Source organism: Ahaetulla prasina, chromosome 3, assembly GCF_028640845.1.
Source record: "Ahaetulla prasina isolate Xishuangbanna chromosome 3, ASM2864084v1, whole genome shotgun sequence".
Taxonomy (NCBI): domain Eukaryota; kingdom Metazoa; phylum Chordata; class Lepidosauria; order Squamata; family Colubridae; genus Ahaetulla; species Ahaetulla prasina.
Window position 1 is genome coordinate 72,859,064 of NC_080541.1, and position 25,588 is coordinate 72,884,651.

At 37.6% G+C, this 25,588-nt stretch overlaps 1 protein-coding gene across 2 annotated transcripts in view; it reads right to left on the reverse strand.

The window, feature by feature from the left end:
* Positions 1–25,588, reverse strand: part of SLC66A2 (solute carrier family 66 member 2) — a 68,728-nt gene that overhangs the window by 5,526 nt on the left and 37,614 nt on the right. For both annotated transcript variants that reach the window (XM_058178821.1, XM_058178820.1), the window contains one exon: positions 20,186–20,402. In XM_058178821.1, coding sequence (XP_058034804.1) covers positions 20,186–20,402 — 217 coding nt within the window. The remainder of the gene's footprint in view (positions 1–20,185; positions 20,403–25,588) is intronic.

The window sequence follows — 25,588 nt, forward strand, 5'->3', positions numbered from 1 at the left end:
TTGCCAACTTTTAAGTGACTTTGTCTTACTACATTATAAATGCATAATCTTTTAAATGGAAATTAGAAGGAATGCCCACTAAAAGCTTCAGAGCTGTTAGAATAACTTTAAAATACATTGTGAGTCATGTTCAAAATATAACTGAAAACCATGAGCACTTCAGGTCTTATTTACAATTTATGATGTGCAGCCATGAGCATGACTGAATTCAGAAATGGTCCAGCTCTTATCCAACCACTGAAATAAGAATGAGAGCCAGAGATACGTGTTAAAAAGGATAAATTTTATACCAAGATACAAAAATGTCTTTAAAATTGACAAAAGAGAGGTGTACAATCTTCAATATTATCATTTAAGAATAAGCTTCATTATGCGATGTGGTTAGGACTTACTGAAACTTGAAGGTAACAAAAATATGTATTGTATTTGTGACTTACCAAAATCTGCTGATTGAGACTAAAAATCTATCTTTTACAAGAGAGATGAACTATTTACTAAGATGTTACATCCCTAAGGACAATATTCAAAAACTCAAGTAATTTATATAAAATATATTTTAGAGCAGGCTAAATTAATTAAACATAGATTTCCCCTATATGAAATAAGTTATTTTGCAATGCAACTTGATTTCAATGGGACTTGAATTCAACTAACCTCATCACATGATTCAATCCACTACCTGTTGAAAGTTACTTATGCATACATGCACTTCATTTGGTTCTCCTGGTAATTCATGTGAATTGGAAATAAGTATTCCAAGAATCAGCCTGCCTATCTGGGCAAACTATCCCCAGTAATTTAGAGACATGTTGAAATTTTCAGAAGAAAGTTTGTATCTCGCTATATCATCAGTTCACGTCAGAGATTTTTCACATCAGAGGTTCCCAAACTTTCTTGATTCATGACATTTTAGCATCACTAATATTTTCACAGGCCAAAAGATTGCCAGAAACACAGCTTCACAAAGATATGATGTTGCAAATGGATATATCAAACTCAGCTTTGCCAATGGATAAAAAGTATCTTGCATGGGAACCATGGTTCCACACAAATGACAACAACTTTAAGGTTCCATGAAGAGATTCATTATCCAGGAAGCAATAAGTTTCAAGATGACCGTGTATGTCTATGAATTTCCCAAAGAGAGAAATGGTTGAAATTTTGGTCTTCTGCGTGACTAGGAACCAAGGCAGCAATTTGTACGTGAGATCTTGTTTGATTTCTGCCTAAAGAAAGATTGTTGTTGTGTCTGCCTAGAACATTCTCCAGCACTCCGTGTATGTGAAACTGCAACAAGGAACACTATAGATACTAATGAAGCTTTTATACATCCATAAACACCAGGAATGTAACAGCAGGATTAAAGATAACTGTTAATGAACTGTAGTCTTCTTTTAAAGAAACCCAAAATTAAATAATATAGTGCACAGTTTAGGTACCATTTCCTATGGATCCAATCCTACTCTTTCACACCAAGCAGTTACAAATCTGGAAGTTGTTGTTTTTGGTTAATGACAACCCCTCTAAATAAACAAAGGAAACTGCTAACATTCTCTTTCTTATAACCACAAAGCGTTTTCTTTTATTTAAATATAAATAAATAAGTATATATGTATGTACGGTATGTATGTATGTATGTATGTATGTATGTATGTATGTTTTCCCCCTCCTATATTTATGCACAAAAGCTTCGGACCAATATCCAAAAAGCATAAATTGTTAAGCAATGCTTTAATCTGCATCTATAGTTCTACAATATGAAGTTATTCTGACAATCCATGAATTGAACATTTCTGCTTGGTGTACACTCCCATTTTAAGATATTACTGCCTCATCACTGCACATCCTCCAAGCCCTCCTGCTTCAAAATAATGGAACTTTTGCAAACGCCTAAGGAAATTAAGCTAACTTTCCACAATCAGAAAGAATTGGGAAAAAAATATGTGGCTTTCTGCAAAGGCTGAACAGCTGCTCGGGCTCACTCTTACTTCTGAGGGACAGAAGAGGGGGAAAAAACAGACCGAAAGCCCCAACTTGCAGGAAGCTAGAAGCAACACACAATCTGCCTGGAAGCAAGAAAGAGAGCCAAGTGCCCGGACAGATAGGAATTTTATTACACAAAGATTATTTTCCCCTATTTTGAGCAGCTGCTCCACAAAGCAGTCTTTCTCTCCATTAATTAAAAAACAAAGGAGATATCTAGCAGGGTTGTAATTCTGTGAAAAAAATCCCAAAGTGTTTTGATGGATTAAAAATATGCTAAGAATGGTCTGTGTTCTGGGCTAAGCAAGTTCATGTCACATTTCCCTCCTCCCCACCCCCCCAAAAGACATGACACTAATGTAGCACAGAAATCCACAGACCAACCTGAAATAGGATTATGTCCAAAAAGCTACCAAGTGAATTTTATTAATAATTCATGAATGGCAGAGTATATAAATAGTGAAACAAAAAGATAAAAATAAAGGCTAAATCGTACATGTATGCAACACTACCTTTTAGTGGCCAAACAATTCCAAAGTATAGAAGCAAAAATAATGCTTGAACAACATTGAAGACAAATGGAAAAGAGATTCACAAACCATAGGCGGCGTCTGTGCCAGGGGTCATAGTGTCAAAAAAGTCAATATGGCAGCTGTATCACAATCAAAGCACTGCCCTTTATTGACAGGCATTGTGTTGCACGTAACAAAAAGGCAGGGCTTTCTTTGTGCGGTTGCAAAAACCATCTTGCCTTCTTGACCCTGCCCTGCAGAGACACAAACGGAAGTTTCTAACAGCGCTGTTAAACAAAAACCTAAGTAAAGTATGCACTCAGAACTACATTTTTAAAGCAGTCTAACTTGTACAGGTAGTCCTTGATGTACAACCACAATTTTGAGCCCACAATTTCTGTTGTTAAGTGAGACACTTGTCAAATGAATTTTGTCCTATTTTAGGAACTTTCTTGGCTTAGTTGTTAAGTGAATCACTGCAGCTGTTCAATTAATACACCGGTTGTTAAGTGAATCTGGTCTCCTGACTGACTTTGCTTGTCAAAAGGTCACAAAAGGTGATCACATGACCCCAGGACACTGCAATCCTCATAAATGTGAACCAGCTGCTAAGCATCTGAATTTTGATCACATGATCATGGGGATGCTGGAAAGGCTATAACTGAAAACGGTCATAAGTAACTTTTTTCCATTGTAACTTTGTAACCGTTGTAACTTTAAACGGTCACTAAAAGAATTGTTGCAAGTCAAGGACTACCTGTAGCATATGTACTAATGCAATGCACACTTTGAAGATGGTTTGAAACAATGGCTGATTTTAATCACCCTGCCATTTTTCTTTGCTGCTGTTTTAAGGAGTCAACCCTTTAAATGTGAAAGCAGATCCATTTTTTTCAGGCTTGTATAGTTTAGAAGCCAAAAAATGACGGCTTTCTTCCGCAAAGAACTTGGTAAGTTCAAAATCAGTTTTTCTATATCTTTTTTAAGAATGCAAGCCCTAATATACCCCAATCACAACACTGTGATCTTTCCATGATAGCTAATGTTTCTATTACATCTAGCACATTTTCTGCAAATCTTCTAAGAACCATCACCTAAATGATCCAGATTTAAGGAGGGCGGAAGGGGCAGAGTGTCATTCAAAACCAGGGGGGCCAATTAGGAAATGCTGCTGGCTCCAGGATGATCAAGAAAACAAATCTGTATTGGGCAGAAATCGGATCTATAAAATACTGAAATACTGCAAAGTAGCAAGAGGCTCAAGGGGAGCATCCAATACACAAGCCAGAGCAAACAAAAGAAGCAGTAGCTAGATTGGAAGAAATGCTATTGCCAGAGGCTCAAGCAACAAAAATAGCATTTCATGCGATGTAACTCCCTCCCGTGATATCCAATGTCAAACCTGCCCCTCTAATATATATTGCCCTATAGCGGAGCATTTAAAAGTTTCAACACACGGAAGGCATAAAGAGCAATCCAGTTATGCAATGCAGAGGATTTAACAGCAGTAATTACATGCAAAACAGGAAAGAATATTACAGGTAGTCCTTGACTTACAATCAGTCAGTTATGACGGACCCAAAAAAGGGGACTAATGACCTGATTCTGAAGTTCTGACATTCCTCCCTCCCTAATAGTCACATGACCGCACTAGGGACACTCAACAATATTACCACCTTCATGGTCATTTGCAGCATCTCAAGTTCACTCAAACGTATTTTACAAGTTTTGCCTAAAATTGGCACTTCCTTCCAATTTATGACAAAACTGCAACATAGTGAACAATGGATTTGCATAACGACTGCGCCATTCGTCTAATGACTGCTACAAAAAAGCTTGTAAAATCAGATTGGTCACATGACCCACCTGTCACATGACCAACCATTAGAACTTGTGACCATAATGGGCAGGTTTCATTACAGTCGTAAGTCAAGGATTACTTGTATTTTGTACTACAAAAGATGGTTTGTAGCCTGGGACTGCTCTGATGGTTTCTCTAGATTTTCAGGTGCTGGCAATAACAAGAACTATGTGCATACAATTTCAGTGCAAGGCTGAAAATCCATGATTAAGTCAACCTGATTTGGCAATAATTAACTCTTCCAGAGCAGATTACTAATTAATTGAGCTTACTATAGTAAAATGTAGCCTAAGGCCCCATGGGGCGAAGCAAAACTGGGTGATTTGGGGCCAGTCACCACCTCTCAGCCCACCTCACCTCACAGGGTTATTGTGGGGAAAATAGGAGAAGGAAGGTGTGATGGATATGTTAGCCACCTTGAGCTATTTTTAAAAATAATAAAAGCAGAAAATGAATGAATGAATGAATGAATGTCTACCTCTCAGGACGCAAGAAAAATCAAATTTACCACCCTATGTTGAAAAGTAATACAATATCTTTTCTTTTATGTACACTGAGAGCATATGCACCAAGACAAATTCCTTGTGTGTCCAATCACACTTGGCCAATAATTTAAAAAAAAAAAATTAAAACCCATCAAACAATTGTGAGAAGCAGTAGTGACAGGGAATGTTATCGATTTTAATTTTTAGTGCAGTAAATATTGATAAATTTAAGCCATGCAAACAAAAGTTCTTTTGGGGTCCTCTGTAATTTTTTAAAGTAGTAAAGGGTCCTTACAGGAAAAAAAAGTTTTAAAAACATTGCTACACCACTATAGTGCTATATTGGTTGACTCTGTATCTAAAAAGCTTAAATCATGGCAACTGGGCCAAAGTTTGTTAATCTGAGCCATTTCATTACTTATCCAAGTAACTTCATCAGTCAAAAAATTTAAAAAAATTGAAAATTAGAGAGGGAGTCAAAGAATTATTGGAATGTACTAACTCTTGCCACACCTAATGTTTGTCTCCAAAATGTATTTCAATATGTTAATGAAGACTCAATCATCCAGACCAAAAGTTTAAAAAGTTAAGATAGAAGATGGGTATATTTCCCAACACACTTGGCCAACCCGATTCTCTCTTCGGGTTTTACTTCAAAGTCCTGTTCTAGCCAAGATACCTGTCTGAGGCCCAACATACGTGAAGGATACCTATTTATGATCTTGGCTCTGACTACTTGCAGAAAGATTATTTTATTTATCATGTAACAGAGCTACAAACTCTTGACTGTTTCAGAAAAGTGTCAGCCCTAGAGTCCATCTTTAATTTTGGATCTTCAGGGCTTATTTCTGTTGAGGGTGTTATTTAGAACCCTGACAAAAAGATTACCCATTGCACCCTACATACACACACACACACACAAACTTCATGACAAATTCAGAACACATTTTACAGAGAAAACTTTTAAAAAATCAAGAAGTTAAGGTGTAAAGTTAGAGCAAAAATAAATGTTTCTAATTCAGATTTCCAAGACTAGGATAATGGTAACTACTTTTACAATATAAACTGTGAAATTAACCATTTCCAAACATACATGATTCTTTCATCATTATCTCCTTCTCTCACACACATAATCTCTTTCTCCCTCAGGTGGGTCATTAAAAACAGTGTGGGTAATATCTAACTGTAGAAAGTATTCTTTTATTAGTCTCCCTCCTGAACATTTTAGTCCGCTATAAGATTCCCAGCAGGAATGTCTCCATTATTAGACTCATCTGTCTATGGTCTGAAGCTGCTTATGCCAGGTTCCTCTCCGGAACAAGGATTTTTGTTGTTAATTCCTCGACTTTTTGCTTAGCTATTTCTTGACTTTTCCTAGGGGTCCTTTCTGAGAAACGGAAAAACGCACAAGGCAGAGAATAGATCCCAGAGGTATACAGTAATTTCTCTTTAAAAGTCCAGTAAGTATACCACATGCCTGTTCATACTTTTTCTTTTATTAGGAAAAAAAAGTTGTTTCTGTGGTATAGTTTAACAAGAACGTAATCAAATCACAGAAAGACCCGTTTTCTGGCAAGACACTATCAACCTTGTTGACCACAAAATTACATTTTGCAGGATCTTAAAGATTACTTCAAACATGTGCTCTAAATGTAGGTCAATGCCTCCACTACCTAAAATTAGTAAAATTTCAGAAAAGGGAAATGGGAGGGTGCTATTGGGATGGCTGCCTCCAAAAAACAGATACCTGAAAACTGGAGATAATACTGTTAATTTCATCCTCCTGGAAAAATACAGATAATCCTGGCTTACCGTCCACTCATTTAGCGACCGTTTGAAGTGGCAACCGCAGTAAACTAGTGGTCATTGAAGCTCTGGTTATCACAACATCCTTGCAGAAATGTGGTCGCAATTAGGCACTTGGAAACTGGTTCACAAGAAAGTTGCAACATCCCAAGGTCAAGTGATCACCAGTCCTCTGCTGGCTTCCCACAAGAAAAGTCACTGGGGAAGCCAGCAGGGAAGATTACACACACACCCCGGGCCTTCCTGAACAAACGCCCTACCACACCACATCCACACCTGGCCTTCCGTCTGTGCATCTTGTCATGCTAAAAAAAACAACACCTGTACATGCGCTGCATCCCCTTCCCTTGCCTCTCTCTCCACCTCTCCCAATTTATGCAGGCCTGCACTGGCCCTCCCAGGTCCTCTCACGTTATCCCTAAACTCTTTGCTAGGATTCCTGCTGCTTAACTGCTTAAGAACAAGTTAGGATTAAAACAGCAACCAGACTGTTGGGATTTGTCATTGCTAAACTATGCTGACACGTGACATCATGCTTTATGACTGCATTGCTTAGGGATGGCAATACTGGTCCCAAGTGCCATTCCCACCTGAGGACTACCTATAACACTTTAAAATATTCAGAGTAGAGTTGTGGAATCATCTAACTCAGTGGCCCTCAACCTTTTGGGCACCATGGACTGGTTCTGTGAAGAGAGATTTTTCTGTGGACTGGAGGGGGCGTGGTTTTGCGTGCTGCCTGCATCCCATGGGTGGGGGTTCGCTTGTTTGCATGGATGAACTGGCATGCCATGAACTAGTGCTGGTCTGCTGACTGGGGCTTGGGGACCCCTGATCTAACTCAGCAACTCCTAATTCTTTGGGCGCCAGGGACCGTTTCCATAGAGGGCAGTTTTTCTGTGGACTTGGGAGGGGCGTGGTTTTGCATGCTGCCTGAACCCTATGCATGCGCAGATGGGGCTTCACTCACTTGCAGGGCCCGGTTCCTGTCAGGATGTGGACCAGTAACTGTCTGTGGCCCAGGGGTCGGGGACCCCTGATCTAACTGAAGGGGGCACTTTAGACTCTCATTGAAGGTTGCAGATCTAATAATTACATAAATGGGGAAAAGCATTTATTACACCTTGTTTATTTAGCAGGAATAAGCTGCCTCACCTTGAGGCGAAATCTCCTTCCTTGGAGGAATTAAAAGTGATTTAGACAATAGAAATCTGACCAAATGTCAGGGGGACAGATGTGATGTCCCCTCTCCCAGTTTAGCATCCCAACTCTAGTCTCGGTGTGCAAAGAGCGAATTAGGAAGCGGTGCTGCTCCATTCCTTGCAATATTGGGGGGGTGGGAACTGAGATCTTTGCACTGTTGACAATGATACACTGAAGCATAGCAGAAAACTGTTCTTCTGAATTCTGTGTGCATTGAACAATTTCACCAGGAAGCTGCTTTGGCACAAGCACCAATCTGTCTATCAAACTTATCTCATTCTGCCGCATTCAAAATCAATTTTACATTCAATCCACACAATTTATGCAGCAGAGAGGAAAGTCCCTGTTACAGATGTAATTCTTACACTGTAAACACTGCAGTCAAAAAACCTTGCTCCATATAGTAATGGTGAATTTTTAAAAAAATGCAATTCTGATTACTCAATAATGCAGCTTTCACATTTCATAAATCTGCCCTAATTTCCCCAACATTTGGCTTCATTTCTAGGTCTGGGTAATTGGGATCCCTGCTGAATAGAATGGATGTCCTTCAGAGAACACATTTCAGGGGAATGAAAATTTACTTGTATAACAAACAGAACTAAGAGCCACTTATCTCTCTTATCAAATTTATATAGTTGCCCATCTCACCATAGGCATTGGGAAGCACACAACAAACAGATAAAACCACATATAAAAATTCTGGTTCCCTGGGAGCCCAGGGTCGGGGACCCCTGGTCTAACTGAAGGGGGCACTTTAGACTCTCATTGAAGGTTGCAGATCTAATAATTACATAAATGGGGAAAAGCATTTATTACACCTCGTTTATTTAGCAGGAATAAGCTGCCTCACTGTGAGGCGAAATCTCCTTCCTTGGAGGAATTAAAAGTGATTTAGACAATAGAAATCTGACCAAATGTCAGGGGGACAGATGTGATGTCCCCTCTCCCAGTTTAGCATCCCAACTCTAGTCTCGGTGTGCAAAGAGAGAATTAGGAAGCGGTGCTGCTCCATTCCTTGCAATATTGGGGGGGGGGGGGACCGAGATCTTTGCACTGTTGACAATGATACATTGAGGCATAGCAGAAAACTGTTCTTCTGAATTCTGTGTGCATTGAACAATTTCACCAGGAAGCTGCTTTGGCACAAGCACCAATCTGTCTATCAAACTTATCTCATTCTGCCGCATTCAAAATCAATTTTACATTCAATCCACACAATTTATGCAGCAGAGAGGAAAGTCCCTGTTACAGATGTAATTCTTACACTGTAAACACTGCAGTCAAAAAACCTTGCTCCATATAATAATGGTGATTTTTTTAAAAATGCAATTCTGATTACTTAATAATGCAGCTTTCACATTTCATAAATCTGCCCTAATTTTCCCAACATTTGGCTTCATTTCTAGGTCTGGGTAATTGGTAGCCCTGCTGAATAGAATGGATGTCCTTCAGAGAACACATTTCAGGGGAATGAAAATTTACTTGTATAACAAACAGAACCAAGAGCCACTTATCTCTCTTATCAAATTTATATAGTTGCCCATCTCACCATAGGCATTGGGAAGCACACAACAAACAGATAAAACCACATATAAAAATTCTGGTTCCCTGGGAGCCCAGGGTCTAATAACACAACCAGGTTTTGAGAGCCATATTTTTAGACAAACCTTTTCAAAGAATTAGTTCATTGATGTGTATGATGAAAAAGCAAATAAAACATGTTTCAAAGAAGGGTGGCTTTTCAGGTAAATAAATATTCCATCATCCGGAATCAACCTTGATTCCTGATGAGGTTATATGCAATTGCCAAAAGTTTTTCCAACTTTCCAGTCTAATACACAGGCCTGGTATTTGCCTGGTGGCTTCCCATCCTCCACAAAACTGTGATTTAACCCAGTTTAGTTTTTTTAGTTTAGTCAAGATCAGTTAGATGCTTCTAAACAGAAACTCTATATAGAAATAGGGACAGATAACGTAACATAAATCGATGATTACAGTTAAAAAACCCCCACCAAAGATCAGGTTATTTATGCCAGGGGCCCCAACCCCCGGGCTGCAGCCGACTACCGGGCCACAGGCTGTACAAAACCGAGCCATCAAAGTGGCCACTTGTGTGCAAAGCGGGCAGGCAAGCATGTGCGCATAGCTCCATTTATGCAAGCAGCTGGTGCACGTATCTACCACTTGTGCAAATGGAGCTACGCGTACACTTACCCGCCACTTGCATAGAACCATCTTCCTCTCTCTTCCCACCCCCCCAGTCCACAAAACCGGAAAGGTTGGATACTGTTGATTTATGCAATTCTCCTCTTGGTATAGATGAGAATGCACACTAAATCCACATTTCTGTCACTTCAACCAGGATACAGGATAACAGAAACAGCAGACATTGCAGAAGAACAGCTCATGAAGTATATAAAGAAAACCAAGTAATCAAAAAAATAAACCAGATAGGAAAATTTATATCCTAAGAGTTGATGAGTACAGCAATATCCAGAATGGGTTTGTGTGTCAACAAAGGAACATATTTTTTTCCTAAAAGAAGTGATGTGTCAAGAAAATACATACGCTACTAAATTAAGCAGAAATGAAAATTGAACAACAGTTGAAAGAATTTAAAATGCCTTGTGTATCGCTTGTTCACAAACAATCCTGTAAATTATGGGATCTGAGAAGAAATTTAAAGAAGTCCCCAAAATGGGGGTGAACTGTTGGAATGTTCCCTTAATGTTCTTCTTAGCAAAAGATTTAATTCTCCAGAAATAAAGGCTAATGAACCTGCTTTGCCAAGTATTTTTGTAATAACCACTTTATTCCCTCCACAAGTTCTCCAATGGAATATGATAATGGAATATTTGGAGTGCTCGCCAATTCTGATAGCCGACCCTGAACTTAGCAATGAAGAAATAGCTGGATCTGTTAGGGCCAAAGTTCTTAATGTGGTTTTCAAAAGAAATATTCAATCTTTAATCACTATTCCCAAGTCTTTTTCAGTTGTCTTGAACAACATGCAGAGATAACTTTTATTTTTAATACTGCCGAAACCTAAGGAAAAAGAAAAGTGTCCTTCAATAGAAAAATGGCCAAGGACATGCAGACCATAGACACTAAGAAAAAATGAAACCAGTTTTCATTTTCTTAGCAATATTTTCAATATTTTCTATTCAGTCGATCTTTATCTGCTGATCAAACAGGAACCGATTACAATACGGGCACCCATTCTTCAAAATCCTGACTATAATAAGATAGCAATAGTAACTCATGTCAAAGCAAACGGCCCCCTATTCAGAAAACACAGATATATGCTGGTGATTTATTTTACCTATTTTTGCAGAGAAAAAAGCCAAATAAAGATATAGCACAGGAAAAAAAATAACCAATGACAAAAACAAAAATGTGGCATTGTTTGTATCACGCATAGACACGCAAATATATTTGAAATCTTAAGCAGAAAGAACAAAGAAGAAGTTTTTCTCAAGTCAATATCAACTTCTGGTGATACACTAACTTACCCATATTGTTTTCTTGGAAAAATGCTGGTGTGGTTAGACACTACCTTGCTCCAGGACTTTGCATCTTCCCAATCTAGTCTATAGACTGGATGGATGAATGGATGGATGAATGGATGGACGGATGGATGACTGACATAGATGATGCATGGATATCCAACTCTCAACAGTTCTAGGTGGCATACCCCAATCAATTATTAGTTGCTTACTCTTGAGATCAACTCAGAAATCACCAAGATCAGTGTTCAATATTCAACACTGAATATTTAAGAAATATTAGGAAAAGTATACAAACGAATAAGACACTTCACCCAAAAAACCCCACTGAAGATGTTACCTAGTCTGGTAACGAAACATCCAGGAGCTAAGCAGCAAGCTTGGAGGACAAATCTCTGCCTAAAGATTTGTCCTTGGAGGACAAATCTCTGCCTAAATCTAATCCGAGCTACAAATATTCTCTACAATTAGTAAAAGTCTTACTAATATAACCAATGAATGATGACCAGATTTATATAAATTCCCTGCCTAATCAAGTGGCAGCACTTGGTCAGCCTTGTGGGACTGAAACCTAAGGAGGGTATGGTCTAGTTAGCATTTGGACAGGAAATGACCACAAGATACCATAGCTGCAGGTTAGACTGGGGAGTCAGAAAACATCCCAGGAGAAATCAACAGCAAGCCAATCTCTGGCACAGCATGAAAATGGCACAGCGGTAACTTGCTTTTACCGTTCATGTGGAATTCAACTAAGTTCTTTGCTGTGTCAATTTTTGCAGCCAAAGTAATTTGTTGCACTTTTAAATCATATCGCTCCAATGAAAGATGCACTGCTTCAAATCCTCAATATGAATTGAATTATTGTATTCCCCTAATAACTTTAGAAGAATCTGAGTAGTAAAAAATATACATTCAGATACTCTCACTCAACAAACAAGAATAGAATTGTATTGCTCAATGTGTAAATCATGATTTAAATAGTTTAACTATTAATTAAATTATTTTTCACTAAAATGAATTTAACTGATATCAAACTGAACCTGTTTTATTACAAAATTATGCTGTTTTTCTTATTTAGCTATGCGTAGGACTATTTTTATATGGCTTTACATGGGAATATGTCTTTGCCTACATAAAAATGCAAGTAGAAAAAATAGGGACCACCTTGGTGGGAAGGTAACAGCTTTCCGTGCGCCTTTGGCGTTGAGTCATGCCGGCCACATGACCACGGAGACATTTTCGGACAGCGCTGACTCTTCGGCTTTGAAACGGAGATGAGCACCACCCCCTAGAATCAGCAACGACTAGCACGTATGTGCGAGGGGAACCTTTACCTTTACCTATGTCTTTGCCATATATGACAGTTTAGGTGATCTTAAAGAGCAGCTTTGTATCTGCTCTAAAATTAAGGACAGGATGGAAAATGCATGAAAATTAAAGAATCTGGAGTGACTGTAACTGCAACCAAAAATTCAGGAAGTTATTGATGCAACCCATTCCCAAACTTTCAATTAGCAGTTTTATGAAAAGAGTTACTTTAAAAAAAAAGAATTACCTTTTTACTCTTTTAAAATCTGAGTCTGTCCAACTTGCACCTAAAAATATGGAATTCCTGAATGAGCAGGTAATAAGAGTCTCTTTCGAGGCCAATCCTGGGATCACTGGGCAACACTTAGGAGTTCTAAATTCAAAGCTCATTCCAGCATGCCGATGTGCAATCCCTCGGAATAGGAATTTCTTATGTCACTTGGCAGCAATCCGTCTGGCATTTCAGCAGCACTGATAATCTCAAGAGCCAGCAAGATGTCCAGTCCCATCTATCAGAAAAATCAGTTAACTGGGACTGAGAAAGAAAGAAAGAAAGAAGAGCTCCAATGTTATTTTGGGAACTCTGGTATGAAGCAGAAACTGTATCCCCGAGTAAAAGGATGACCTAATACAAGAGGTTTGTTTCAGCTAACTTTGGGACAGGAGCAGAGATGTCATGCCTGACTCTTTAGCAACCTACCCATAGAGAAAGACGATCCTGGGTCACATCCGCTAAGCAAATACAGCATCATCTTGGAATGTATTCATGGCTGATAGAATTAGCTTTTTAATAAAATTAAGGACAGATTTGTGTAACTGAAAACTACCAAGAATCTCACAGACATCTGCCACAGCAGTTAAATACTTAAATCAAATTTAACAATGGGCGTATGGGCTTTCCTTTTCAGGAGGTTCCTGAGGCAGTCATAAAATTAACAGCTCTTCATATAGGATGAAACCCACATGCTAGGGGCTCCTCAGGAGAAATCTTGCTTCAAGCATCATAAAGGGGGCTACAAGAATTCTGACCCTCAGTTGTGTTATTTGTATTTCAGACAATGCAGCTTTCCTACCCACGCTGCCTCGAATGCATGTGGTTCTGCTATTAGAAATGGAAGCTATAGATCGGGGGTCCCCAACCCTGGGCCGTGGGCCACTTCCGAGCCTTAAGCCTTCGAAAATGGGCTGTGGAAGTGGTGGGCGAATGCGCATGCTCCATTTGTGTGAGCAGTGGGCGCACCTGACCGCCACTTGCGCCAATGAAGCCGCGCACACGCACATTTGCCTGCCATTTGCAAGGAACCATCCCCTTGCCCACCCCCACTGGTCCGCAAACCCAAAAAGGTTGGGGAACTCTTCTATAGATAGGTGGATCTCCACCTCCGTATGGGCAAGGGATGATAAACACCGAAATGCTATTTTTCCTAAGGCGCTGCTACCATGAAAATATTGCAAGCTATTCATTATTCAGCACAGAGATATTAGTTCAAACAGTTAATTTTTTACAGAATGCAAAAACAATGCCACTTCTGAATGACTAGGTGGAAATCAAACACTGCACACTTAATTTGAGGACATGCTGCACATTAAGAAAAATCCATGAGTTTCTCATTTCAAAATTCAGAGACAATTTAGAATGCCAAAGAGGCAATAATCTACCATTTAATTAGAGATTAATCTTGTCTGGGGAAGCATTTTAGGAAATGGAAGACCACAACAAAACTCATAATTATCAACAAAGATTAATTTAATACTGTTGTTTTGCAAATCCCTTAAGAAAATGTACTATATTAAGTTCTTCATTTATTTAAACGGGGACATCATGTCAGTAGTTCACACTGTTGTTTTACTTTAATGATTTTAAGACCAGTCTAGGCAATTAAATATTAATTTAAATCCACAGCAGTTGTTCAGAGTCTGTCTTTCAAACTATCTCCCATAAATATATATCAAACAATACACAGCATGCTTACATCCAAATTTAAGAATTATATTTAAATATATCAGAATATGTTTTTTAAAATTGTTCAGAGTTGGGGGTTTTTTTTGCAGAATACAGGAGAAGTTCAATGGCACGGAAATTTCTACTGGACAGTAGAAGAAAATTCATACTGGTAAGAGTGATATGAATGAAGGAAAACAGCCTGTCTCAGGAGAGGGTGGACCCTCCTTCCTCCAAGGATGTTTGTACAGAGCCAAGATGTCATCTATCACAATTGGTATCATTGGGCAGAGGGTTCAATTAAGATGATCTCTTAAGGTTCCTTCTGGGATCCCATCATCTCCAAGTATAACTTAACTATTTACAAGAATCTGAATCAGATATTTTAAAATGCAGTAATATCCTTCCTTAATCTAACTGTCCTAACTTGGCATATTAAACATAAGGGGCATCTAAAACTCAATGAATGTTCTTTATTGAAATCTTTATTGAAATCTTTATTGAAATCTAAAACTCAATAAATGTTCTTTCCCAATTTTTTCTGGGAGATTGACAACAAACTGCTTCCACTGGGTTCTTTCTAATACTAAATCCCATAATGGTTACCAACATGGTGAACTGTAAGCAGCATCTTCTTCGGTGGAAGTGCAAGCCATATATTCACGATGGCCAATGGTCAGCAAAGCAGCTCTTTTTAAGGGTACATTTATGATGGCAGGAAGGACCGCCAAAGAAGGAGGGAGGGAGGTTCAAAACTGATTTTTTCTTCCTATAGCACCAAAATCTTTCTTGTGCATGGCTCATCTGCTTCCGTATGGCATCTGTTGAACATCTGAAGTCCATTCAATAGCACTAAATAATATTTACTGGTGGGAGGGATTTGCACTCTTTTCTAGTTCTTTTAAATAATATAGCTGAAGTGTTTAAAAAATCCTTCATCTTGCATTAACCATTGTACTCTACAAATTATATAGTTCAGTTATTATTTGTAATTACATGTGTGTATTTTCAAGATGAAGAATCTCCTAATATAAACCAAATGCTTTTTAAGGGCATTTGAACAGTATTTACTAAGCAGCAGAAAAATTATCTGTACTCAAAATAACCCCAATGATATGAAAAATAAAGGCTCGCCTTAAGCAGTGTCTAAAACAGACGCTCATTGCACTTATAAATGGCTAATTTTCTTTCTAATTTGCTTGTTCAATCATTATTTTTTTAAAATATTTTTAAAAGTAAATCAGTTTACTGATAGTGTGTGAAATTTTAACATGCTGTCTCATCTTGGAAGGATCAAGTTTATTCTGTATGCCTATAGCAAAAGCTTAGATTTATTTACTGAAATAAATCCCGTATCAGAATTCCTTATGCAGAAAGAGTTGCTGGATTCCACACCGACAGCCAATTATTCATAGTCTCAACAAATAATTGTTTGAGGTGCTGCATTTTAATGCTCAAAAAAGAATTCTTATTCCAAATGCTTTCCTATGTGCTGTATAGTCAAACAATGCTCCTGGGCTGACAATGATTTGGCTCACCAGGTTCTCATTTGAGGCAACCTGGTGTTATCCTAATTAAAAAGTCATAAGAAAGAAATAGTTGCAGCAATACTGACCAAAAGCATTCAAGTCAAGGCGGTAGACAAGGGAGCCGTAGAAAGGCTATTAAATAAGGCCATGTGGATGACAGAGGCCAATATCAAAAGTGTGGGATTTATCGAATAAGCATAAGGGTGATAAAAGCATTGATGGCAGAAAAAGCAAAGCCCTGCTTCAAAGCACATAGTCATAACTGTGGAAGCTGAGGAGAATATATTGGTTACAGAAGGGGGAAATAAAGTTAGAGATATCAGCCTTGAGAGAAATGGAATTTAAATGCTAATTGTCACAATATGAGAACTACAGCAGCTACACGATCCTGGAAAAGGGAGCAATGTTTAGTTACTGTGTTCTCCCAAGGTAGTCTAAGGAAACTTTTTGCCTTTGATTCCAAAGGGTTGAACAGCTCTAATGTTAACATCAAAGAAGTCTAAATGACATACTTATTTCCAGATTCTACAAATCAGATGCTATAGGCCTCATTAAGTCTAAATTTAACTTTCATTTAAATTAAATGCTCTTTTATAGTAAGAAAATGATAGCTGACATACTAGAATCTTGACCGGAAAGAACTTCAGTAATTATTTCTTCGATGTGACTAATGTGTAATTTTGAGAGATTGGTAGCATTTGGTAGCCAGAGAGTTGAATGGTCAGAGTTTATTATCAGTGTATAGCAAAACAGGTTTTGCTTAACATATCTTCAGGGGAAAAAAAGTGCGAATTATTTTAAAGATGTTCTATTTGAGTTGATCTACCCAGCTACTTTGATTTATACCATAGAAAACAACAGCTATGCCATTACCGTTTGTAATACATTTCACAAATGCATGTTCCTATCATAAATTCCATACATTCTCTGGCAGCTGTGAAAAAGGGAATTAACATATGATGGAAAATTCTCAGCAAAATACTAAGCTCCTGTGGTTTAATTTCTTGCTGTGATCAATTACTAATTGGATTTTTTTTTCCAAAAAAAAATAAAATCCTTAGGTTATCTTTTTATCAAATTCCTAGCATTCAGGAATATTCTTTTCTAAACTCCTTAAGAATGCTATTAACAGAATAATCCTGTAAGGTAGTGAGGTAGGAGAAGAACCCCAACAATCTAACCCAGGGCTGTCAAATTTCCGGTCCATGAGCCAGATGCATCACACACTGGCTACGCCCATGCCCAGTTTAGCAAAGTGGGGGGAGAGTCCTGATACATTATGTGACCCTGCTGTGACAACGTGAGTTTGACATCCCTAGTCTAACCCAACCATCAACATACATTGCAGTTTTGTCCTGAACTGATGAAAAGTAACAAGAACAATTGTAGACCATAGATGTCAGCCCTTTAAGGTAACTAAGTCAGGAAAGAGATACCACCAGAATTCCTGCTTTATTGTTGTAGGGGTAAATAAGAAAATTGTGAAAGGCTGCAAGTATATCCCTCTGCCTCTCTTAAATTAAGCAGAATCAAGGCAGGATTATTTTGGATCTCTTCCTCAAAATAACCTTTTTCCTCCCTTAAAGGCTCATCCATCTACTCATCAAGGTCAATTCCATATTCCTTTGAAACAGATGAGGGTTCAACTAAATGGGGAAAAAGGAAGATAAAACAGACTCCAGAAATTTTTGAAGTAAACAGTGAAACCTATTTAATGGAGTTTCTAAAGAAATCTCTTTCCACCCCACTGTGGTTGATGACATGTATTTTAAATAAATGGATTTTAAATAGAACTCCCCACTACAAAAAAAAAATAAAAAAATAGCCTGAAGCTACAATGCTCTATAACTGACACAAGGTGTTCATATTATCATTCTTCATTATTAATTCTAGAAGACATGCCATTTAGAATATAAATTTTGTACCCCTGTTTTGCAGTGCTCTAAAGAAAACACCGTTGGTACAGGCAGAGCTCTATCTTTCTTTTAAATAACAGCAGATCTGGAGAAAAAAATGCATTAATTCAGTTCCCAATATATCATTAAGGAAGAGAAAGCGTAAGGTAACAAAGAAGGGAATTCATGAAAGGTGCAATTAAGATAGTATTGCAGAGGGCAAGTAGTTTGGCATCAAAACAGTATGACAGAGGACTGACAGTAAAACACTTTACTGCTCCCAGAGCTAAGCAGATTGAAAAAAAGAATTCAGAAAGAAATTGCGCAGCGCGCTCAGAGCTAAGAGCTCTGCCAAATTCAAAGAATGCCTCAGGCATCCATTCATGAGAGAGGAAAGAGAGCTGAGCCCCAAACTATCATTTCAAAAGTTTTTCTCTGATTGGAAAAAAATTAAATGGCAAAAAAGAGACCCTCCAAATGAAACCTTGAAAAAAAGAGAGCATTTTCAATGAAATTCTTCAGTAAATACAGTTCTATTCACAGCATACAATTACATGGCACTTCTGGGCAGACACTGGTAACACACCTTACAGCCTCATAAAAAGTTTGCAAGTTGAAATAGAGACAAAGGTCAATTTGGGTCTCTTTGCTGACTGAGGAACCCTGGGAGTTGAAGTCCACAAGTCTTAAAGTTGCCAAGGTTGGAACCCCCTATTTTAGAAGACAACAGTTTTAAGAAAGCAACATATAGCCAGCATATGCCTTAAGAACCTGGACACAGATCCAATAGGACATTGTACTAAACTGCAATTTGACTTTGAAAATGGAGTTTATCAGCATTTTATGACACCAAGAGCAGATCAGTGATCTGTGGAAAGACAGATCACTATCTATGGTAAGCTCCATTATGGGCATAAGTCGGGGAGTTTCCGTATATGCTAAATCTAGGGCAAAAAAAAGTAGAGGGGAACCTGGAATACTATATGGTCCATGGGGTCGCAAAGAGCCGGACATGACTTAGCAACCGAACAGCAACAGGGGTAAAATTTATTCAAGCAACCTAATGATAGTACCTATCAGCATATTAAGGCTATGTATATTTTGAAAGTTATTCAGGGGTGCTTTGGAACTTGGATAAATATAGGCCTCTCTGCAAAACCTGAAACCATTTGGCATAATTAAATGAACAACAGAGAATTAGCGCATTCACAAGAAAACTTTCTTATTTTTTCCCCAAAATGTGCAGTGCAGATTATAATTTTGATAATGTGTCAATCAGTCTATATATGAATTTTCCAGCCTAGAGCAGAAGCCAATGATCAAACAATGCTTATTTAAAGATGAAGGGGGTGGGGAGTTCAGACGACCATGATGCATCATTACATTTAAGTTTGTAGAAGATTCCAGCTACTGTATATAAAGCTCTGCTTACAACACAGAAGACAGTATATTTCCTAGTTTGGGAAATTCTTTTAATGCTGTATATGCTACATATAATTACACCAACTCTTACACAAACACACACACACATACACACAGAGTCACATATACTCTGCTCTAATATTTTTATTTTTTATTTTTTCTGAATCTTCCTTGCCTCTCACAATTTTTGCTTTGCAAAAGGAGCTTCTTCCAATTTTCTACCACCAATATTCCCACTTTATTAGAGTTAAGACAGAATTATGGTCATACCATATATACTTGCGGATAAGGCAAGAATTTTAGGTTCCAAAATACACCCCCAAAATTGGAATTGCTTTATCCATGGATGGGGTTTATCCACAAGTATATGTGATAATGTTTTTTAATGTAGCCCTATATATTTGCAAATAAGCCAATCCAGAGTTAAGATGAATTTTTAACAAAAGACCATGAAAAGTGAACCACCTGTGGATAATTCAGTTATGAAAAAATAAAACATGAAAATTTTGAGGGCGCTAGCTTATCTGCACATGGCAGAGTTTCCATGGTGTCAAGGCTACAAATCTGAAAGTTGGCTTAACAGCAGAGGGGCTTATCCACAAGCATATATGGTGTTTTTGTGCTGATGGTGGTATTTTTTGTTGAAGAAATTCTGGGGCTGTCACTTAGGCAAAGAAAACAACCACATGTCAAGAAAGGCAAAAATTATGGTACATGCATACAATCTTACCTCATTCCTTCAGTTGACCTATTCTGATAATTACGGTAGAGCTGCGGGATACCCACCATGGCTTCAATGAAAACAGCAAGGAAACCCAGGGTTTCAACAAAGATACTGGAGTCAAGGGAAAGGTAAGTGATGCATCCTGTTACCCCAGTGAAAGCCAGAACGCACTGCACATAATCTGCAAACTTGTTCCAGTGCCAGAAAGAGTTCAAGTCAAAATCTGAAAAACAATGTTTATAAATAAATAAAAAACAAAATGGACTGCTTTGTCACTTGCGCTTCCCAAAAAAAGAGAGGAATACAAGATTATTTAAAAAGTTTAAGGAAACCGTCATTAAAAAACACAAGCTGGCAAATAAATGGAGACTGTAACTTATACAATTAGATCACTGATAAATCATAGTTTTATAACAAAAGGGAGAGAAGATGACATGGAAAAATCAATGCATAATTCAACTCAAATTAAAAACTACCTTAGTGAAATATGGTAGCACAAGTGATTATATCAACCACGATCAGGAATATCATTTGTGGCAAAGTCTGAAGTTGTGGAGGGAGGAGAATAGACAACATTTGTCCTCCCAACAGTGATTGTATCACAAAAGCCGAGTTCTATAAGAATCCAAAGCCATCCATTCAGAGAACAACAAGAAAATAGAATCAGGAGACACATTAAATACACACAAGGATCCAATACCTATGGTCGTACAACAAAGCACAAAACTTCCTTCAAAAGATTTTCACAGGATTCTGAGAATCTCCGGGTTGATTCAAATGAAGAAGCTGCTACCTTCTCTATTGATTAGTCTGTCTAGGTGAGAAAGAAAAGTATATTCTCCCTATTCTGAGAATATTCATCGCATTTCTGGGACTGGGACTTAGGGCAAGGTACAAATCAATATCTGTCAATTCAATGGGAAATCATTGGTCCCAGGATCTCACACTTTTCTTCAGCCATTAAATTATCAGGCGAGAATGATAGAAACTATAGCCATAGGCATTAAGGGTTTGGTATAATTTACTGCAACAAGGGTTGATTTTCTAGGGTAAAGGAAAAGCAAAACCATGTTGAAAACATTGCTTTCTAGGACCTTGGAATGGTGATAGATAGATAGATAGATAGATAGATAGATAGATAGATAGATAGATAGATAGATAGATAGATAGATAGACAGACAGACAGACAGACAGACAGACAGAAAGAAAGAAAGAAAGAAAGAAAGAAAGAAAGAAAGAAAGAAAGAAAGAAAGAAAGACATATAGTTAGAGATTGCTACTTTCTTCTAATCTCCTGGAATTAGAGCAAATGGCTGCACCTATCAGTCTTCCCCATTCCTACAAAAACTAAGTAGAGGTGGACCTGTTTGGAAGTTGAATGAGAGACCCCAAGCAAAGCCCAGGTTTGTTTTAAAAAAAAAATCACAGAGAAAGCAAAGATAAATCGCTTCCATATTGTGGCCAAGGAAAAACATGGACGTATCTATGCAGTCAGAGTTAACTTTTAGACATTTAGGATGAAGACAACCCTATCTAGATAAACCTGACTTCTTTGAGCCCCAAGGTAGACAGCAATTCTGATGGTGCAAATGAAGTTAAGCGGCTGAAAGGGAAAGACAAAGTCAGGGAAGCTCCCCTGCCTCCTGCCTTTGTCTTAACCAGAACAGAGAAAAAGGAAAGAATCGGAGGCAGAATCAGCTTTATTGGAAAGCAGCAAAATTGTGTAAGACTTTTTTTTTTTACAGCAATCCTGACATTCTCTTGCTTGCATCTGCTGCAGCAGTAAAAAGCATTCTTCACCATTGCAAGCCATCTTATTTGCCAACAGATAGGAAAGCTTTATTTTATTGCCAATCCCATCTCCTATCAAAATAACTGGGACATAAAACAATTTTCTGAGAACATTAAAAATAGAAGTTATTTATTATCCGTTCTCTATAAGCACTGCCTAGCCGAGATTAATTATATTTCAGCTATAATGAAAGCCTCACCCCATAATAGACTGCTTCACAATTGTTAGCCAGAGCAATAAGTCAAATCCCAGTGTGTTTCCAAGATAAAACTGAGTCTGATAGATCTGGGGGAGGATCAGCTCAATTCTGTCAATAATATATGAGAGCAGTGCTCCACTCGCAGAAGATAGCCCTGTACTTGGGCTTCCCAAAAAGGAAACTATTCTAATGAAAAGAAAGACCAAGCATTACATATTTTTAAAGGGAACAAGAGACATTGAAATCCTATCCCCCAAACAGTACATTTAATCAATGATTAACGTTGTTCTTTGTCTCTTTATTCAGAGAGAAGAGAGGATGAATCCAGTCTCCAGAGATAAATGGCAGGAGGATGCTTTATATACAGAGAATCATTTTTTCAATTTATAGAATTGTTTTTCAATTTATCACACCTAAACAATGTAGTATGTTATCAAAGCTTTATGCTCTGAGGGATGCTTTCATTTAAAGGATTTGCTTATTCAAATAGGACTCCCTTAGAAAATAAAGGGAAACTTAATTTAAATATGTATTATCTCCATGATATGAAGCTCAGACTAAGGGAACAATCTCCAATTAGTAATCTAGTTCATTCAACTGAGAATAACAATCAGTTTATTCAGGTAACTGCAGAAATTCTATCTATCTATCCATCCATCCATCATCTACATTCTATCTAGAAAATCCATCTGCCAATCTTAAATGTACCAGAAAATAAGTCTCTCTCTCACCCACACACATTCTCTCTTCTCTCTCTCTCTCTCTCTCTCACACACACACACACACACACACCATAACAAAGTTGATATTTCAAGATAGGATTAAGGATGACTACTTCTGAGATTTTTATATGGCAATGCAAAAGTAAAGGTCAATTACTTTATCAGGATCCAACTTTCCCATCTACATCTAAGCCATAAAAAGTTGATTAAATTAAGCTAGATAAGGTTAGATTAGGATAAAACTGAAGTTTCGTCCCATCTACCCCATTGAAGATTTAGAGCTTTAAAAGATTAGTAGAAAAGTCAAGGACATCTAACCCAAGTACGGGATATCATTTTTCTAGATTATCCCCCTCCCCCACAAAATTTTTGAGGAATGTTTAAATTCTCACAGCTCAGAATTAATACATTATTCACATATAAATAAGGTAGCTTATGTCTTATGTTAAACAACTTTAAGTCTTTTCGTAAGTTAGCTTCTTACATCAAATATTGATATAAGATTTTAAGGTAGAAATTAGAAAAAGATATAAAGTTACCTAAAAGCTTAACCGTGAACGATCTGCACTATTTATCTACCACCACTAATGATCCAAGTCTAATGCAGCTGCTCTGGTTTTCATCTTTTTCAGCTCTTATAAAAAAAGAAGAATTTAAGGTTAAGCTAGGTACACCCGTGGAATGATCAATTGGTTGAGTAAAGAAAACTGATTTTGTATGTGTTCCCATTTCTACAGCAGAAAAGGTAATTTCATCAGCCTTTAGTTATCTGCCCAAATGGTGATGTTCAATCCTGTGTGTGGAGGGAATTCATTATCAAATTGGAGAAGGGATCAAAAGATAATTAAATGTAGTAGCGCAACAGCAAAGACCTATTCAATTTTTTTTGACAGATTTACATGATTAACATTTTATTTCTATATACGGTAGCTCTTCCTCACAGAGGAACATGTTTCTGTTAGCAAAGGAATAAAGGAATAAAATTGTAGCTAAGGGATAAAATTGTAGCTAGAAATAACAATAAAATCAACAATCTTTAAAAACAATTGTTAAAAAAATTCATTAAAAATATAAATCTGAAGGTCTAATTTTGGAGTATTTGTTATCCTATTAATGCTGGGGTTAACTGGAATGTTTTCCACTACTGTCTAAAAAAAGATGGGGAGCAGCTGGGAACGGGGAAGATTGGTGGTGGGGTTCTTGAGAGTCAATTCCATAATAAGTGTGGTACTATTGAGAAGTTCCAACAACCACCCTGTGAGTTAAACCAGGAATCTCTAAACGTGGCAATTTTAATACTTGTGGACTTCAACTCCCAGAATTCCTTAGCCAGTGGAAGTTCACAAGTCTTAAAATTGCCAAGTTTGGAGACCCATGAGCTAAACCAACTTGCAGGAAATAGCAGGGGCTCCCCAGCCAATCTTAACGCAAGGAGCTGAATGGAATGAAGTTCATCAATTTTTCAAATATTAAGCTTCTAAGCCTTATTTAATATGCAGGAAACACGTTTTTTTACTCATCTTCAAATAATTTACAAAACAAAACACTTACATGCATATTTTCTACAGAAATAGCAAAGTGCCAACTCAGTCCACTATATGTTCCTCTGCACACCCTTCTGTAATTTTCAAAATTCATTATCACCATGTTTGGGGATATCATAGCAGTGTGATATTCCCAAACATGATGGCCACAACAATTCTTGACTTCCAAGAGATTCCCTGCCCACCTTCACTTAATTTTAAAGAAACTTTTAACTTTCAAACTAACCTGCTGAAAGCAGATTTCTGCCCTCTTACTGTGCGAAGAACTACTTCTCTGAAGAAATTATAATGCTAGGAAAGGTAGAAAAAAAAAGAGGATGACCAGATGTAAAGGACAGAAAACCCTGGACATAAACTAGCTATGATTGCCAGGAGTCAACATGGAGCTTGATGACACCAAACCAATCAATATTGTCATTTCTACAAATTCCTCTCGGTTTCATACAGATGCCCTCAGAAAGTGGCCCTCTGGAGTTAGCTGAAACTAATAACTAAAAATAAAGATATTTGAAGACACCACTGTTTCATAAGATGCCAGATTTCCTTTAAAAAAAGCAAAGGAAGATTTTACAAACTTAAGATAAATGGAGTATGATGTTTAGGCAGGGATCAGCTTTCCTCATCTAAGAGCCATAGTGGTCTACATAATTCTCAGCTTTATTTAATCCTCATAATAACCATTTGAGGATAATTATTGACCCAATCTCAGTTAGAAAACTTCATGATTGAGTGTGAGTTTAAATCTGGCTCTCCCAGCCCTAGCCGAAGTGATAAAAGGTAATTATCTTAACATTACAGTGTGGTTCAATATGAAAACAGAAAAATAAATGTTCACAGTTTAACTTAGAAAAAAAAAGACCTCTTCATGCAGAATCCTTCCCATTTTATCAGATAATTAAAAAAAAACCTAGCTCCTGTAGCTTATTCTGTGAATTATGTTCTGCCTTGTGTGAGGATATTGATGTCAACAAGTTCAGTGCTCTTCACAGCAGGACTGCTTGTCCTGTTTCTATAAAAGCTGGAGAATTAAAAGGAGAAAAGTCGATGTCATCAAATAATTTTTAATCTGATGACAGTGCTAGGGGTCAGGGACCATCCATTGCCAATGGAAAAATAACTGGGTATCTAGGAAAACTGTATTTAAAAGGGCAG